Below are 17,571 nucleotides of genomic sequence, written 5' to 3'. Positions count from 1 at the left end.
AGAAAGAAAGAAAGAAAGAAAGAAAGAAAGAAAGAAAGAAAGAAAGAAAGAAAGAACATGGAATATGGGGGATGAAGGAACAGACACTAAGCAGTGGAGGAAAAGAGGTGCCACATCTGCAACAGGAGTGAAGGGAGGGAAAGAAGGTATAGCAAAAGCAATGAAGTGTCTGTCTGTCTGTCTATCTGTTGCCATCCATGGATGTGGAAAAATGGAAAAGAGTCCAGCGGAGGACAACAAAAATGATTAGGGGACTGGAGCACATGACTTATGAGGAGAGGCTGAGGGAACTGGGATTGTTTAGTCTGCAGAAGAGAAGAATGAGGGGGGGATTTGATAGCTGCTTTCAACTACCTGAAGGGGGGTTCCAAAGAGGATGGAGCTAGGCTGTTCTCAGTGGCGGCAGATGACAGAACAAGAAGCAGTGGTCTCACGTTGCAGTGGGGGAGATTTGCGTTGGATATTAGGAAAAACTTTTTCACTAGGAGGGTGGTGAAGCACTGCAATGGGTTACCTAGGGAAGTGGTGGAATCTCCTTCCTTAGAGATTTATAAGGCCCAGCTTGACAAAGCCCTGGCTGGGATGATGTAGTTGGGGATTGGTCCTGCTTTGAGCAGGGGGTTGGACTAGATGACCTCCTGAGGTCCCTTCCAACTCTGATATTCTATGATTCTATCCTCCTTCCCTCTCTCTCTACCAGAGAGATTATATAGAGCATCAGCCAGCAATATAATAGGGTAAGCCTGTATCTCAAGGCCTGAGTGTATGCTGGCTGTGTGTGTTCACATTCATACAGCGTTCCCAGGATCATTTTTGTTTCAAAAGAACTTTTTCAAAACACACTTTGTAACATGATCACAGTTTATTTTCAACTGCACAGAATTTGGCCTCAACTAAAAAGACAAGACAGAAATAAAGACAGTGAAAGGACAAAAGGTTCAGTGGGGCAAAATAAATAACTAAAAATGGAGAAGTAGGACTGCCAAAAATAGACCCTTATGGGAAATCCAAAAGCCGAAGAACCGTCAGGTTCAAGTCAGCACATTTGAAAAAGTAATGTAAATCAGAGCATATCTCATTACAATTACATCATTGTAACATGAAAACATAAATCAAATTCTGCCTTCAGAACTACATAAGTAGGCCAGGGCAGAACTGGCCATAAGAATTTTTTTTTAAAACTAGGAATGCTGGAGTAAATAATAAAGAAGGCTTATGCAAGATCATAAGAAATTTTACAAGCCTACGCATCTGATAATCTATTTTCACTTCTAGTGTTACCTCATTTATCTGCTTCTACTAAAATTCCACTCTGGTACCATGCTGTAGAGCCAAACATGGAGAAGAAAAAATTAGTTCTAAGCTCCAAAAGGTGCATAGAAAAATCTTCAGATAGATAGTTTTGCAATTCAGTGAACGGTTCCTGTTCAAAACTGCTCCTGCATGGGCCATGCATTTATTTTGTTTGCTATAAATAGTTAATATTTAAGCAACATATGAATATTGTGGGATTCCTTTCACACCCAGGCCCGTTATCTGTTTAAAAAGAAAAAGAAAAAAGGTCAATCTCTAATTGATTGCTTTGGAAGCATTCATATCTCACGCAATCAGAACACACATTGTAATTTATTAACCTGCCCACATCCCTAAAAAACTCTACCCCCAAGTAGAGCTCACTATAATCTGAAAAGGGAGAAGAGCCACGTGACTCCATTAAGTTCAGGAGGGACTTTACAATGGCTAATAGTGATTGGCAGCAGTATAAAACCCTAGGGTTGATTCCAGATCATAGAACACAACTCAGTAATTCTCCTGTTCTACAAACTATCTGTCTTAGGGTTTATATAGCCCCCATTACCATAGGGTCTGAGTGCCTCACAGTCTTTTTACTGTATTTATTCTCACAACACCCCTGTGAGGTAGAAAAGTACCATCTCAGTTTTACAGTTGGAGAACTGAGGCACAGAGAGGCTAAGTGACTTGCTCCAAATCACACAGGAAGGTTGTGGTAGGGCAGGGAATTGAATCTGCATTTCTGGTATCCCAGACTCATGTCCTAACCACTGGACTATCCTTCCAAAGTGTCTCTAGACTGATGATATACTTGTATTTTACCCACTGTAGCACAGTAACTACCCTTTCATTTCATGCTATTGTCGTTGTGGTGGTGCGTAGAGTACAGACACTGCGTCCCCACCTAGCATGGGTATACATAGCAGTGTAGATGATGAGGCACTGCTTAGGTGAGCACAGTACAGACACGCCTGAATAGTAGGGTAAATATCCTACACAGCTCTCTACACACCCAAGCTATGCCTCACCATCTACACTGCTATTGTTAGCAGTGTAGTCTCCCACTGCCAAAGACTTTCCTCTCCACAGTGAAAGGCTCTGGCAGCGGAAGACAGGGCTGACCTTATGGGTGGGTGACATTGGTGACTGTCCAGCATGCCGTGATTGGGGGGGGAGGCACCGTGATCAAGAGGCATGGAACAGGGCAGGAGAAGAGTCTGGGGTGCGAGTCCGTGGAAGGGAGCTCTGGGCAATGGTGGGGGAGGCAGTGGAGCCTGGGGCCGATGAGAGGGAGCCCGGGGAAGCAGCAGGAGCCAGGGGTAATGAGGGTGCATGGTGGGGAGCACGAGGAGGCAGCAGGGGCCAGAGGGGATGGGTCAGGAGCCGGGGGAGGCAGCGCAGGCCAGGGGCAATGGAGGAATGGATGGGGATGCAGCGGGGGACGGGGCACCAAAATACAAGTTCGCCCAGGGTGCCATTTTCCCTTAGGCTGGCCCTAGCAGGAGAAGGCTTTCCCTGCTGCCTTTCAGAGCCTTTCACTGCCATGTGTAGCTACACATCTCAGTGAATTTGGATGCAGCCTACCTTTTACTGTGGCACGTAGCTACATGTAACCTACATACCACTGCAAGCATTGGCAAGGTCTAAGTGTTGACTCTGACTGCAATCTGTGAATTGTGTTCTATTCTCCCAGCAAATATTTTTTCAATACACCTGAAGGTGAAACAAAATGACCAATAAAGAGAGAGTAGTTTTGAATTCACTAGCTATAGCTAGAAATGTAATAATTAATTAGCTGAAACGTGTCACTCACTTGTAAGGGAGTAAACAAACATTTCTTAATATGTTTTTGCCCTGCTGTCATTAGGTTTTAATAAAAAAGTTTTAGTTGTCTTATAAAAATGTAGCTACCCTGGGACTATTCAAAATGAGAGAGCATACATAATTTATGACAGTACAATAGAAAAAAAGAGTGATGTTTGCAAAACTGATACAACATATAAAAAGAAATAAGGGCCAAAAGGTTGAACAAACAACTATAAAGGACATAAAAGTCCAGAACCATGAGGATCACAGCTGCATTTAAATCTGGGGGCAGAGGTGCCAGATTTGAACCAGCACTAACCAACCTAGAATGTTTAAATCTTTTTACTGAAAGAAACAAAATCCAATCACCTTGAAAATCTCCCCTGCCCGAGGTTCCTTTGCCAAAGCTGCCTTGTCTAGCCCATCATAGGCAGAAGTCACGTACATTTCTGAATAATCTTTTCCACCAAAGCAGCAGGAGGTGATCCTTGAAGCAGGCAGCTTCACAGTCTGGATTCTTTTCCCTAGAGGAAAATATATTTACTTACTTTAAACTTTCTGGGGAAAATGTAACATGTAATTTGTTGTTAACCAACTGGACAGCCAGTACTGTGATTGTCAGACTGAGCCTTTTACAATATGAATATATAGTGTTTCCCCATCAGAAAGAAGCAGTTTCCGTAAGGACAGTCTATGGGGAAATGTGCTCAATTGATTCGATGGCACCATCTCTTACATTTTACTTTTAGCAAAGCTTCTGTCTCCTGTCTCCACACTGCTCCATTTCCTTTTTTCACACGCAGGCAATACTACGGTGTGTGAGGCAGTGAGATCAGAAACAGGCAGGCCATGTGTTGACTGAAGCACTAGTCTTGAAACAGCATGTCATCAAGGTGTTTCAGCACGGAAGAGACTCTTAAATCAATTGCAAGTTTAAAAAGCAAACATAAGGGACTGTACCATAGAACACCCAACCCTAGACACTTTGGGTCAAATTCAGAGGGGGAATAAATGGGAAGTGGATGTTACACATCAGTAAATCAGCATGAGTGAGTGAGTGAGTGTAACTTATTTGCCCTTCCAACCCTGATATTCTAGGTGACCAAGGGTACGTCTACACAGGGATAAAAAACTCGCAGTGTGGCCGTGGCTGCCCCAGGTCAGCTGACTTGGGCTCCAGAGCTAAAAATTGCTGTGTAGCCTGGGACCTGAGCCATGGGACCCTCCACCCTTGTAAGGTCCCAGAGCTTGGGCTGCAGGCCAAGCCCGGATGTCTAAACAGCAGTTTTTCAGCCCAAGCCCCACAAAGGCAAGTCAGCTGCCCTGGACCAGCTATGGGGTTTTTATCCCTGTGTAGACATGCCCACAGAGAAACAGAGTTATATTGGCAAGTAATCAAACACATATGGAATCAGAATTCTCAGCTGGTGTAAATCAATATAGCTCCCAGAAGTCAATGGAGCTGTGCCAATTTACACCAGCTGAGGGCTTGATCCAAGATGTTTAACGCATAGTTAAAGCCTCAGTGTCCAATTAGCAGTGATAGTACCTCTACCCCAATATAACACGGGTTCACATACAACGCGGTAAAGCAGCACTCCAGCTTCCAGCTGGGGCGCTCTGCTTCCCGCCGCCGGTGAGTGCGGGGAGGTTGGGGAAAGGATGCCCCCCTGTACTCACCGGTGGCAGGAAGCGGAGTGCCGCAGCTGGGAGCTGGCGGAGTGGAGCGGGCTGGGGCCGGGCTGCTCCGCTTCCCGCCGCTGAGTGCCTGTCAGGGGGCGGGGGGTGTGGATAGGGGCCAGGGGAGCAGAGGGGTTGGGTAAGGGGGTGGGGTCCTGGGGGTGATTAGGGACGGGGGTCTCTGGAGGGGGCGGTCAGGGGACAAGGAGCAGGGGGGCCAAAGCAAGTTCGATATAACACAGTCTCACCTATAGCGCAGTAAGATTTTTTGGCTCCGGAGGACCGTGTTATATCGGGGTAGATGTGTACTATTATTTATTAAGTGCTGGCAATGTTCTTAGCTCTTGACAATGCACAAGGGCCCAGATCCACAAAGGTATTTAGATTCCTAAAGTCCAGTGATTTCCAAGATGGCTACAGTCCCCCTAGTACCTTCAACAGTTTACCATCTAATAAGCAGAAGGAAGACAGGATTGTTCAGGCCTGGAAAAAGTGTAACTTAGACTTTTTTATTTAAGGTTTGATTTTATTCCCTTCCTGTGAGTTTTTAGGAGGGACTTGGAATGTGAGGAGACAGGAGAGTGGTGGATTGTGCCAGAGTAACAAACAGTAATTGTGCGTGACAGAAAGGAAGCATTCATCCCAAACGTCAGTTCATGCAGATGATCTCTTCAAACCCCTTGGGTGCAGCAACACCAAGCATTCCAGACTCTTCAGAATATCCCACCAGCCTCAGCTTCTCAATTCTAAACTCGTCTTTCATGGAGCCAAGCTTCATTTTTACCTTTTCAACCTGCTTCATGATTTCAGTATTTTCTCATGGTCTTTGGAAGCCATCACAAAACCTTTGTGCCATTATCCAGATAATGAAGGTTCAATTTCCAAAATTTCTCATTTAAAGCAAAATTTTACAAACTCCAATTGCTTTGGTCCTAATTCAACAAGGTACTTAAGTACATACTTAACTTGAAGCACATACATGAGAGCCTTGCTAATTCATGGCCTTTATCCAGTTCCCCATCTTCTTCTGCAATCACACCCAACATTCATTGTTTGCAAACTGAAAATACAGCATTGTATCCATGGCACGACTGAAGTTGGGCTGGAAGGACTACCATTGAATGATTCCACATTTTACTTCTTATTATTTATTCTTACTATTCATTATTTGTATTATCATAGCATCTAGAAGCCCAATCATGGACCAGGACCCCATTGTACTAGGTGCTGTACAAACACAGAACAATCCCTCCCACAAAAAGCTTACATCAATATAAGAACTTAAGAATGGCCACACTGGTTCAGATGAATTGTCCATCTAGCCTACTATCCTGTCTTCTGACAGTGGCCAATGCCAGATGCTTCAGAGGGAATGAACAGAACAGGGCCTGTCATCCCATCTTCTGGCAGTCAGGTTTAGGGGCCCCGTTAGCGTGGGGTTGTATCCCTGATCATCTGGATTAATAGCCACTGATGGGTCTATCCTCCAAGAACTTATCTAATTGTTTTTGAACCTAGTTATACTTTTGGCCTTCACAACATCCCCTGGCAATGAGTTCCACAGGTTGATGTGCACTGTGTGAAGAAATACTTCCTTTTGTTTGTTTTAAACCTGATGCCTATTAATTTCATCGGGTGACTCCTGTTCTTGTGCTATATGAAGGGGTAAATAACACTTCCATATTCACTTTCTCCAAACCATTAATGATTTTATAGACCTCACTCCTATCCCCTCTCAGTCTTCTCTTTTCCAAGCTGAACAGTCCCAGTCTTTTTAATGTCTCCTCCTATGGAAGTGGTTCCATACCCCTAATAATTTTTTTTGCCCTTCTCTGTACCTCTTCTAATTCAAATATATCTTTTTTGAGATGAGGTAACCAGAACTGCATGTAGTATAAGACAAGAGACAACAGATGGAGACAAACAGAGCGGGGAGTTCAAGGAACCAATGAGACACTATTGGTCAGCATGATAGGCTATGGACTCAGCACTTCAGCAGTCTAACTGTTGCCAAGTTTTTTTGTAGGCATTATGGCAAAGGAGAATTTTAAGGAGGCATTCGAAGGAGGATAATGAGTTAGATTTGTGGATGTTGACAGGTTGATTATGAGTTTATGGTTGTTGCCATTTTCTTGTGCCTACTCCCCAGGGGAAGTGATCTGTTATCAGACTAGGCCACAAACAGAACACTTAATACAAAATAAGCCAACCCCAATAGAACAGAGGGAGCCTGCCTCAAGCAATGCATGTGGCACAGGTGATTCCCATCCTGAAATTGGGTTATTTAATACAGAATTCCAGTTCACCTTTGTGAGGGCTTACCTGTCTCAGGATCTATACGGATCACTCTCCCTCCGTCAATACAGGCCACCCAAAGTTTCCCTTCTGCATCAATACACATTCCATCAGGCATTTGTTCCTTCTTTTCTAATTGGTACAAAACTTTACAGCAGGCTGTAGAAGGAATTATGAAGTCAACACTGAATGTGATAGGTTAGCTATACCACTGTGATAGCTTAACTGTACCATATACTAATTTAACAAATTCATTTAACATCTTCCACAGTCTCCTAAATGCTCTTACAAACAAATCAACTCATTTTTGTGATGAAGGCAGACAACAAAATTTGATTTACACATGTGCCTAGAGATAGCTGATGGGGCACAGTTAGTCTGATAAAAATAAACAGCCATTAGAACTGTTGTCTGAGGCTATACTGAATTCAGATGCCTGTGCTTTTACCAAGCATGGAGTACAGATCTTTGCTGTTGAAGAATTTGTTCTATCCATATTGCTCAACATATGAGCCCTAGGCCAGTTTATGACTATCACAAGCACAATGACTTTACTTTAGGTACTCACCACTGATCTCTGCCTGTGTGTTTTTTTCATATGCAAACCACAGAACTACTTAATTTAAATGTAGGTAATACATAATCTCTCCCAGACAAAGACCAAGAAGCCACTTTAATATAAAGAGAGACTGGCTTCTTGTTGACCAGCTATAAACTCATTATTTAGTTGGGCTTTGGACACCAAGGACATGATTGTCAAAACTAGAGACAGATAATTACATGCTTAAACCACAATCCAGTGTGGTGTTCTGTGCAGTCTGCTGGGCCCACATGGAGTCCCATTGACCCAGTGAAGTCATTGGGGCTCTTCCCAGGTGCAGCAGTATACCTGTTTGGATTATAATGTAAGATCAGGACCCTAGTTTGCAGCCATAATGGAGATTTGCCAGTATAAAACCAGGGTGAAAGGAGATTCAGGCTCACAGTGCTTTCATATTTTGGCAAGAAAAAATCTTCTCACCAGAAATTTATAAAAATAGGCAGAGGAAATCTACCTAGTTGTATTCCACTTCTAAATACTTCATTTATATATGCATGAAGTCTGCACAGACTAGTGTACATAGGGAACCAATTCAGTCATTTGAATCACAACTGACATGACAATAATTAGTCTCAGTTGAATTGCTGCTATGTGAGATGGGCCAAAAAAAAAGTTTCACTGAATGTGTGTTCAAGTTTTTAAATGAATTTGGGTCAGTTGTACTCACACTCCAGTCTCCTTTCTGCAAAGACTGTAGTAAGCAAGGAATATTTGCCCAAGCCATGGATTTTACATGAATGCTACAGAACATTTGTGGAGAACTGTAAATTTATACTTGTGAGCATTCCTACTGTAAACCTGATTTTAAAAATATGCTTCTGTAATCAGGGAAGAGAAACATATGGTATGATCTTTTATGAGAGTTAATAGAAAGTGCACCAGTAGATGGCACTCAAGAATATGTAGCATTGTTTATGGGTTTTGTAGGATCGATACAATTCGTTGTGATTGTGCACTGCAAACAGCTTCCTTTGTGCAACTCTTAACATCAGCTCTTAACTTGACCTAGCTGTCCAATCAAAACAGATTCTGAATTCTCACAATGAACTGTTCATGAACAAGCTAGAATCCAAGAAATGTTCACCAAATAATTTTGTGTCATAGATTGTGAATTTCTTTTTCTATTGACAATTTGTGAACAGAAAAATTTATAATTTGTCATCTACTTCACTGACAATTACACACCCAGCTCTTGCTGAAGGAAATCAAACTACATTGATTTAAAAACTGATTTAAGAAAAGCATCTATACCGATTTTTCCTGTGTGCACATCATAGTCAAAGGCATGGACAGCATACGCCAGGCTATCAATATGAAAGAAGGTTCTGTGATCCAGTGACCAATCCAATCCATTAGAGATGTCCACTTGGTCTAACTGCTTCACTACAGAATAATCAGGAAAGAGCGTGTAGAGGGCACCTTGGCGTCTTGCTCGCACACCAGGTTCTGTCTCCTCAGCCATGGTACCTAAAAGGATAATGGGATCAATCATTGGAAAGTACAGCAGCCTGGAGAATCTTTACACCCTGCTAACTACAATAATGACCTCCTCATGTGCTCCTTGGGGTATATACTTTTATTACTTAAAGGGACTCTGAACTTAAAATGCATATACTGTAAACGTATTGTTACCTAGGTTATTAATAAAGACTTAGAATAACAGAAGTGAAAGATTTTTATAAATCCAATATACATGTCAGCATTAAAGCTCTTTCACTTGTTTACTTTTTGCATGTCTCCACTTGAAAAATGAAAGTGAAGTGAAGCCAGTTTCACTGTTTGCTTGAGGTTTTGGTGGTGGTGTTGCTGTGGATTTTTTTTTTTTTTTTTTACAGTCACTTTCAAGTTGCTGCAATAATTGAGTTTTTAATGCCCATGGGGAATATTTAAGTTTTGTTTTTAATTTGTGGAAATCCTTCTATTGGTCCTAAATTTTATAAAAGCTTTTTTTACAATATTTGAGCCAAATTTTAAGTTGGGATTGTCCACTCGTCACATACAGATATGAACAGCATATATAGAAAAATAATATTTCTCTTTCATTTTTCTAACTTTAGGCTGCTGCAAGACTAGGAAATAAGAATAAAGTTAACCCCACATCAACCCTTAATATAGTAAACTCCAGTCTGAAATTAGAGTAACTATTGTTGGTAAATAGTGAATAATAAACTGACAGACTATAGTTGACATAACACATTTGGACCTGTTTCTGGAACCACTGCCAAGCACAGAAATTACTGTCACGACTCTGTGGATCTGCTCCCAGTAGTAATTGCTGTGTTTGGTAGCAAGTGTTTGTTGAATCAGGCCTTTAATTTGAATCTATAATGTAAATCTGAGCGTGTGTGTGTGGGGTGGCGGGGGTGAATGCGTGAAATCCTGTCTGTCCCTGCTACATCCAGGCCAGCCTCACTTTAGACTGTGAGTCCTTCCTCCTGACCTGTCTCACAATCAGAGGCATCCAAACACCACTTTCCGAGTCCATGCTTCTGCAGTAATAGAAGTACCAATTCTCACACAGGTTTCAGAGTAGCAGCCGTGTTAGTCTGTATCCGCAAAAAGAACAGGAGTACTTGTGGCACCTTACACACTTCTCACACACTTCACCTATTGCTGAGTGAAGCTCAGCTGAAGAATCAAGTTCCCAGAGAATAAAAGTACAATACACATTAGAAATAGTCCTACTTCATTGAGAGTGAAAATCTTGTCAGAAACATACCAGCAAAAAATCTCCCCTTTGGATCCACTTTCCCATCATTGAACCTATTGTTTGGTTTATCCTGTTCAAGTTCTGCAATAGTGGTTACTGACTCCATCTCCCAGTTTAAAAAGGCAAATCTGGTTCCCAAGGCAATGACATAACCCCCGCACTTTCTAAGGGCCACCGAGCCAACGCGAGCATCTGCAAACAAGAGAGAGAGGGGGAATGGGAGAAATTCAGTGAGTGTCAGATCATGTTATATCATAGCTCTATATCCAGTTTGACATCACCTTCTCACTAGATGTGCAGTGCCATTTCTTAGCTCTCTAATGGCATAGCTGAGATCAGTAACTGGATGGAGAAAAACTGGTTGAAGCTGAATCCAGGAAAGACTGAGATAATGTGAGTAGGAGAAGTGAGGCACTCTGAAGAACTTGCCACATCTATAACATTACCTGCCATTCAGATCATTAACATAGCTTGTAGGCTTAGTGTTCTCCTAGGCTCCTCACTACTTCTAAACACTCAAGCACCCAGAGCCAAGAAAAAAATCCATTTCATCTACCACTTCCGGGAAAACTGTGCCCTTTCCTGTTGACTTTGGACTTAGACACAGTGATCCATGCATTTCGAACTGCCACCTTGATAACTATAATTCTCTGTCTTGTTGACTTGGGCCACCTCTTACTAAACAATTGATTGTAGGAGTGCAGTTCACTTGTCTCAATAGAAAGTAAAAGGATGGCATGAAATACTATAAACTACTTGTGGCTCTATATAGGAAGAAAGATCACCATATGTACAGTAAGATATCACCACTGATGTAGCATCACTGTTGCACAATTGCGATAAATCTTATGCAAAGTATGCCTTGTAAGGTATCATTGGAAAGGTTGTGATTTGTTGAACAAAGTTATCCTGTTTATATTTATTATCATCGTGTATGAAATTATGGAACTTTGCTGTGTGATTGTATCTTGAACATATTGTGTTCCTAGGTAACACCCACAGGACAGATTTACATCAAGACCAGCCAGCCATGGTTGATGGGCCATTAAAAAGAATCAGCTCTTCCAGTGGGCCCATCCTGAGGATGCCTCCGAGAGCATGTAGACAATGGATGCCTCATGACTCAGCAAGGGCACATAGAACATGTGATCCCTGACTCCATGTTTGAGACAGTAACTTTCCATACACATGGGTTGGAGAGGGGGGAGGAGGCTATCAATGGGAGAGTGTGACATCATTGCCTTGCTTCTTTCCTGCTCCACATCTCTGAATTATGATTTCTAACAAAGAAGAGCTTTGAACAATGGACTGAGGACCCCAATATTTGAGATGAAACAGAGATTTATTACAAACTGGCAGATTTAACATCACTGCTATTATCCTGATCTACAAACTCTGAAATCAACTGTAATGGATATGACTCATTATAACCTCTTAATAACGCTCTTCCTTTTTATATATATATATATATATATATATGTACACCTTTAGTTTTTAGTAACTAAAGGATTGGCTACCAGCATGGTTTGGGGGTAAGATCTGAAGTATATTTTGACCTGGTGTGTGTGTCTGGTTCCTTGGAATGAGAAGAATCTAATAGATGTGATTCTTGATTTTAATAATCATTTATCACAGAACTCTGGTTTGTCTGGATGGTGCATGAGGGGCTAGAGGGCCTGAATGGGACTGTCTGTGTCTACAGAAAAACTAGTATAGCCGTTTGGAAGTACACATTTGTTACTGGCTTGGTGAAAGCTTATGATAGACTATACTGCCAGTTTGGGGAACATGCCCTGTTTTATGGCAGTCTGACCGAAGAAGTGGGTTGTAGCCCACGAAAGCTTATGCTCTAATAAATTTGTTAGTCTCTAAGGTGCCACAAGTACTCCTGTTCTTTTTGCGGATACAGACTAACACGGCTGCTAGTCTGAAACCTGACCTGAGATTGGCGTTCTTAGCTGTGTACCATACTAGGCAGCATGACACTACTAACTGACAAACTACTAACCTGGGACCGACATGGCTACAGCTCCACTGCATACAAACGACTATCAGCAGAGATAGATCAGCTATAACACAGGGGAAAAAACAACCTAAAAGGTACAGAAACAAAGTAGCAAACAAGTTTTAAGACTTAGCGTGGCACTGTCTTACCCACAGACACACTATGCACTTCATTGGTGACTGAGTTCCAGCGGCAAACTTTCTGTGAATTAATATCCACATATACAAGTGCATTTTCCCTTTCTTCCCATACTGGGCACTCTCCCATCCTGTTCTTCTCCTTCACAACAGACTCAATCTTAATAGAACACATGGCCTAAGAGGAGGAGAGCAAAAGATGAACCACATGAAAAATTCATTTTAACAAAAGAAGGCTTATTGTATTGAATTTTTATAGAAACATCATATTTAGAGCAGGAATTAGGGAACTATATGGTCCCATAGATGCCACATAGGATTAGTGAATATTTGGGGAATCCAATACATCTAGTTTCTGGTACTTATATGGGTCCCATTATTATCTGATCTTAGCACCTCACAATCTAGGACTCGAATATTGAGACTTACAGTGTGAGGATCCCAGATTTATAAAACTGGACAAATTACCTTACGCTAAAACTCGATAAAAACTCAAGGTGATATTTTCAAGCCTCGTATTTGCTAAGCAGGCTTCTGGAAAGAGAAAGGGAAAATAGGGAATAAACAAAAAAAGGGGGGGAGGGAAGCCAAACATGAAAAAGAACTAAACTTTATAGTTAGACTAGGTGGGTGAGGCAATATCTTTTACTGGACCAACATCTGTTGGAGAGAGAGACAAGTTTTTGACCTTACACAGAGCTCGAAAGCTTGTCTTTCTCACCAACAGAAGTTGGTCCAGTAAAATATGTTACCTCACCCACCTTGTCTCTCTAATATCCTGGGACCAACATAACTACAGCTACACTGCATACAAACTTTACCATTAACATTCATTTTTCTACATGTATTTTCTGATGTTTCCCTGGAGTAATCCCTCCTTCCCACAAATTCTAGGACATGGGTTTAATATTTTTGTAGTGTTGCCAAGTGTTAATTCATACCGGGGATGTAATTGTAGTGTAGGAGTCAGGGGAGCGGTGTTTAAAAGGTAATAGGTAAAAATAGTATTTCAAGAACATAAGATCCCTCTCATTAATATATATATATATGTGTGTGTGTGTGTGTGTATATATATATATATATATTAATGAGAGGGATCTTATGTATGCATCCACCTTATAGTAGCTCCATCTATCCACCAGTAGCTGAAAGCCTGTGCTACCACACAGGTGTAATATGTAAAGTCATGTGGTAAAAAAGCCAAAAATGGCTAAGAACTTAAAAGAGGGATGGTAGCAGACTGTGAAACCCAGTGATGATTCAACCTGGTGATATTCTGAACAAAAAGAGCTCTCAACCATGCTTATAGCTGTTTCCCTTGCTTCACACTGACACAACAGACATCTAGGCTTCAGAGTGATGTTTGGGGTTATTGTGTGTGCTGGATGTGTGGGTGGTTGTGTTGATTTGGGTCTAGGAAGGTTGTGCTGGGAGATTTGTTTTATAGATTCATAGATTCTAGGACTGGAAGGGACCTCGAGAGGTCACCGAGTCCAGTCCCCTGCCCGCATGGCAGGACCAAATACTGTCTAGACCATCCCTGATAGACATTTATCTAACCTACTCTTAAATATCTCCAGAGATGGAGATTCCACAACCTCCCTAGGCAATCTATTCCAGTGTTTAACACCCTGACAGTTAGGAACTTTTTCCTAATGTCCAACCTAGACCTCCCTTGCTGCAGTTTAAACCCATTGCTTCTTGTTCTATCCTTAGAGGCTAAGGTGAACAAGTTTTCTCCCTCCTCCTTATGACACCCTTTTAAATACCTGAAAACTGCTATCATGTCCCCTCTCAGTCTTCTCTTTTCCAAACTAAACAAACCCAATTCTTTCAGCCTTCCTTCATAGGTCATGTTCTCAAGACCTTTAATCATTCTTGTTGCTCTTCTCTGGACCCTTGCCAATTTCTCCACATCTTTTTTGAAATGCGGTGCCCAGAACTGGACACAATACTCCAGCTGAGGCCTAACCAGAGCAGAGTAAAGTGGAAGAATGACTTCTCGTGTCTTGCTCACAACACACCTGTTAATACATCCCAGAATCATGTTTGCTTTTTTTGCAACAGCATCACACTGTTGACTCATATTTAGCTTGTGGTCCACTATAACCCCTAGATCCCTTTCTGCCGTACTCCTTCCTAGACAGTCTCTTCCCATTCTGTATGTGTGAAACTGATTTTTTCTTCCTAAGTGGAGTACTTTGCATTTGTCTTTGTTAAACTTCATCCTGTTTAACTCAGACCATTTCTCCAATTTGTCCAAATCATTTTGAATTATGACCCTGTCCTCCAAAGCAGTTGCAATCCCTCCCAGTTTGGTATCATCCGCAAACTTAATAAGTGTACTTTCTATGCCAATATCTAAGTCGTTGATGAAGATATTGAACAGAGCCGGTCCCAAAACAGACCCCTGCAGTACCCCACTCGTTATGCCTTTCCAGCAGGATTGGGAACCATTAATAACAACTCTATGAGTACAGTTATCCAGCCAGTTATGCACCCACCTTTTGATTTGTGCAGGTGGCAAATGAGGGTTGTGCACTACCGTGAGGGGTTCTGTGTGTTTGGAGTTATTGTGTGTGCTGGTTGTGTTGTTGTGGGGGGCTTGTGTTGGGCAGGGAGAGTTGTGTGGATTTCCATGGGTGACAAATGAGGGGTTTATAGTGAGGTGAGGCGCTGTGTGTGTTTGGGGTTATTGTGTATGCTGGTTGTGTTGCTGTCTGGGTGATTGTGTTGATTTGTGTCTGGGGTGGTTGGTTATGCTGGGAGATTGTGTGGGTGGCAAATGAGAGAAGTGTATTGTGGTGAGGGGCTGTGTGTGTTTGGCATTATTATGTATGCTGATTGTGTTGATTCGTTTCTAGAGGGAGTTGTGCTGGGAGATTTCTGTTTATTTGCGTAGGTGGTGAATAAGGGGTGTGTGCTGTGGTGAGAGGCTGTGTGTGTTTGGGGTTATTGTGTGTGCTGGTTGTGTGGTTTGGAAGAACTATGGCAGTGGGGCCAAGTAATCTGCCATTTTTGTAGTCTCCCTCATACAACCAATTAAATTGTTGCATGCAAATTAGCTACAGAGTAAGGATGGTGATTGGCTGAGTAACCTCTGATTCCACAGTGGTCTAGGCTTTTGGCATGGCACAGATACATGCCTTGATGTTGCACAGGTGCAATTTGTAAAGCTGAAAATGGCTGAAAATTTTAAAATTGGACAGTAACAGACTGAAACCCAGTGATGACTGAACCTGGTGATATTCTGAACAAAAAGAACTCTCAAGTATGCTTGTGGCTGTTTCTATCACTTCACACTGACACAACAGACATTCCAGCCTTCAGAGTGACATGCAGTGCTTGACTTTGCAACCTAAATAAGGTTCTTGTAACATATTTTGTGTTTGTAATTTCCTAGCTTTTTAAAAAAGCAAACGGAAAAAAATGAAGCTCCATTGTGTGGTATCACAGTGACTAGAGCTGGGCAGAGAATGTTTTGCAGAGGATTTTGAAACTTGATCTTGTTCCAATTGAGAAAAAGTTTGACATTCTCTGTGAAAATGGAATTACTGTTCTCCTCCCAGCTCTACTGGGAGCCTGGACTCTGGGGCAGTTTGTAAGCCACAAGAGCCCCAACTCTGAGAGAGCCCACTTGGCAGACAGTCCTGGAGCTGCGGATCCTGGAGGCCTGTGCTGCCAAGAAGCCTCGAGCCTGGGAGCTAGGGCTCTCAGGGCTTCCAGGCTCTCGGCTCCCCTTCAGCCCACCTGATGGCCTGATGAGGCACTGGGAACTTGAAAGCCGGGGTGCTCCAGCAGTTTGCCAGGCAGGCTGCCGTGTCAGGGGGGAGAGCTGGCAGGAAACCAGGCAGGATTCTTCTGTCAGAAGCCTGCTCAGTTTCCAGTGTAATTTAATCATAATCAACATGGTCCCACAGAACATTTCGATTGTGACCAATCAGCAAAACCCAACGAAAAAATGTTTCATCAAAAAAAATGTGACCAGCTCTAATACTAACACCCACATAATTCATCAGCCGGGTTTGAACCTTTAGATCCACTGCCCAGACCTCTGCCACTTCAGCTAACAGGTTAAGCAAAAGTAGTTGTAGGTTGTCATCCTCTATGTGGACCTGCAGTAGAGGGGAATGGGACATTTTGCCAGTGTTTTCACAGATATTTGCTGACAGCAGAGGAATGGGGGCCCTCAGGGACCTTGGGTTCCATTACAAGCTCTGGAGGGGAGTACTGTCTAAGGGGCATAGACTCTTTTGTCTATTCCCACCCAAAATTGACCCCTTCTGCCCTGTCCCCTTCAACCAGTCCCTCTCATGTCTCTTTCCCATTCCAGGATCCTTGTCTCAGTCTCATTCTTCTGCCTACCCAGTCCCAACCTCCACTCCTCAGTTTTCTTTCTCATCCCATTGCTGGTCTCCTTTCCCAGCCAGTCCTAGTCTCCCTCTGGGCTCACTGTCCAAGTCCCAGTTTGCCCCACACTCTCATTCTCTCACCACCAACCATCGGCAGTGAGTGACTCCTGCATTTGAAGAGGCTGGGCATGAGCACTGGAAGCTCCCTAGAAGTGGGGGGATGGGGCACCAGTTCCCGGACCGTGGCCTGCCCCATTCAGCCTCCTCCCCCTGAGACCCCACCCATGCACCACCCCAGGCCCCACTCCTGCTTAGCCCCCACCCCAGAGGCTCACCCACGCACTCCACTAGCGCCTCTCCACCCCCTCTCCCGAGGCCTCCCCCCACCCACCGCTCACTCCTTGGAAGTGCAAGCAGCTGGCAGGGGGTCCTCAGTGGAAGAGGCAGAGTGGGGGAGGGAAGAGGCACCACGCAGGCAGGGCCACGGGGAAGAGGATGAGTGGGAGCAGGGCCTCAGGGCTTAGCACGGGAAGGGCCCTGACTCAGGCACCCTTTCGGTGGCAGTGCTCCAAAAGCAGCAGGCCGGCACACCTCCAAAGGGAGGTGCACCGCATCCTGTTTGGGGAGGTGTAGCCTCTTATACCCGCCACCCACGCTCCCAACTCTTTGTCCCCAGTCTCTTTGCCCAGCCA

At 43.2% G+C, this 17,571-nt stretch overlaps 1 protein-coding gene across 1 annotated transcript; it reads right to left on the bottom strand.

The window, feature by feature from the left end:
- Positions 1–1,485: 1,485 nt before the first annotated feature.
- On the bottom strand, positions 1,486–12,702 carry LOC113406297 (regucalcin-like). The gene is made up of 6 exons (XM_026650353.1): positions 12,540–12,702; positions 10,395–10,577; positions 8,927–9,142; positions 7,102–7,233; positions 3,469–3,623; positions 1,486–1,536 (listed from the first exon to the last, which is right to left on the bottom strand). The coding sequence occupies exons 1-6, from the start codon at positions 12,700–12,702 to the stop codon at positions 1,486–1,488; spliced, it is 900 nt and encodes a 299-aa protein (XP_026506138.1).
- Between the last annotated feature and the right edge of the window lie 4,869 nt (positions 12,703–17,571).

This window comes from Terrapene carolina, unplaced genomic scaffold (genome assembly GCF_002925995.2).
Source record: "Terrapene carolina triunguis isolate 2854851 unplaced genomic scaffold, T_m_triunguis-2.0 Scaffold25, whole genome shotgun sequence".
NCBI lineage: Eukaryota > Metazoa > Chordata > Testudines > Emydidae > Terrapene > Terrapene triunguis.
Note: the sequence above shows the minus strand (reverse complement) of the source record. Positions and strands in the feature narration are given on the sequence as shown.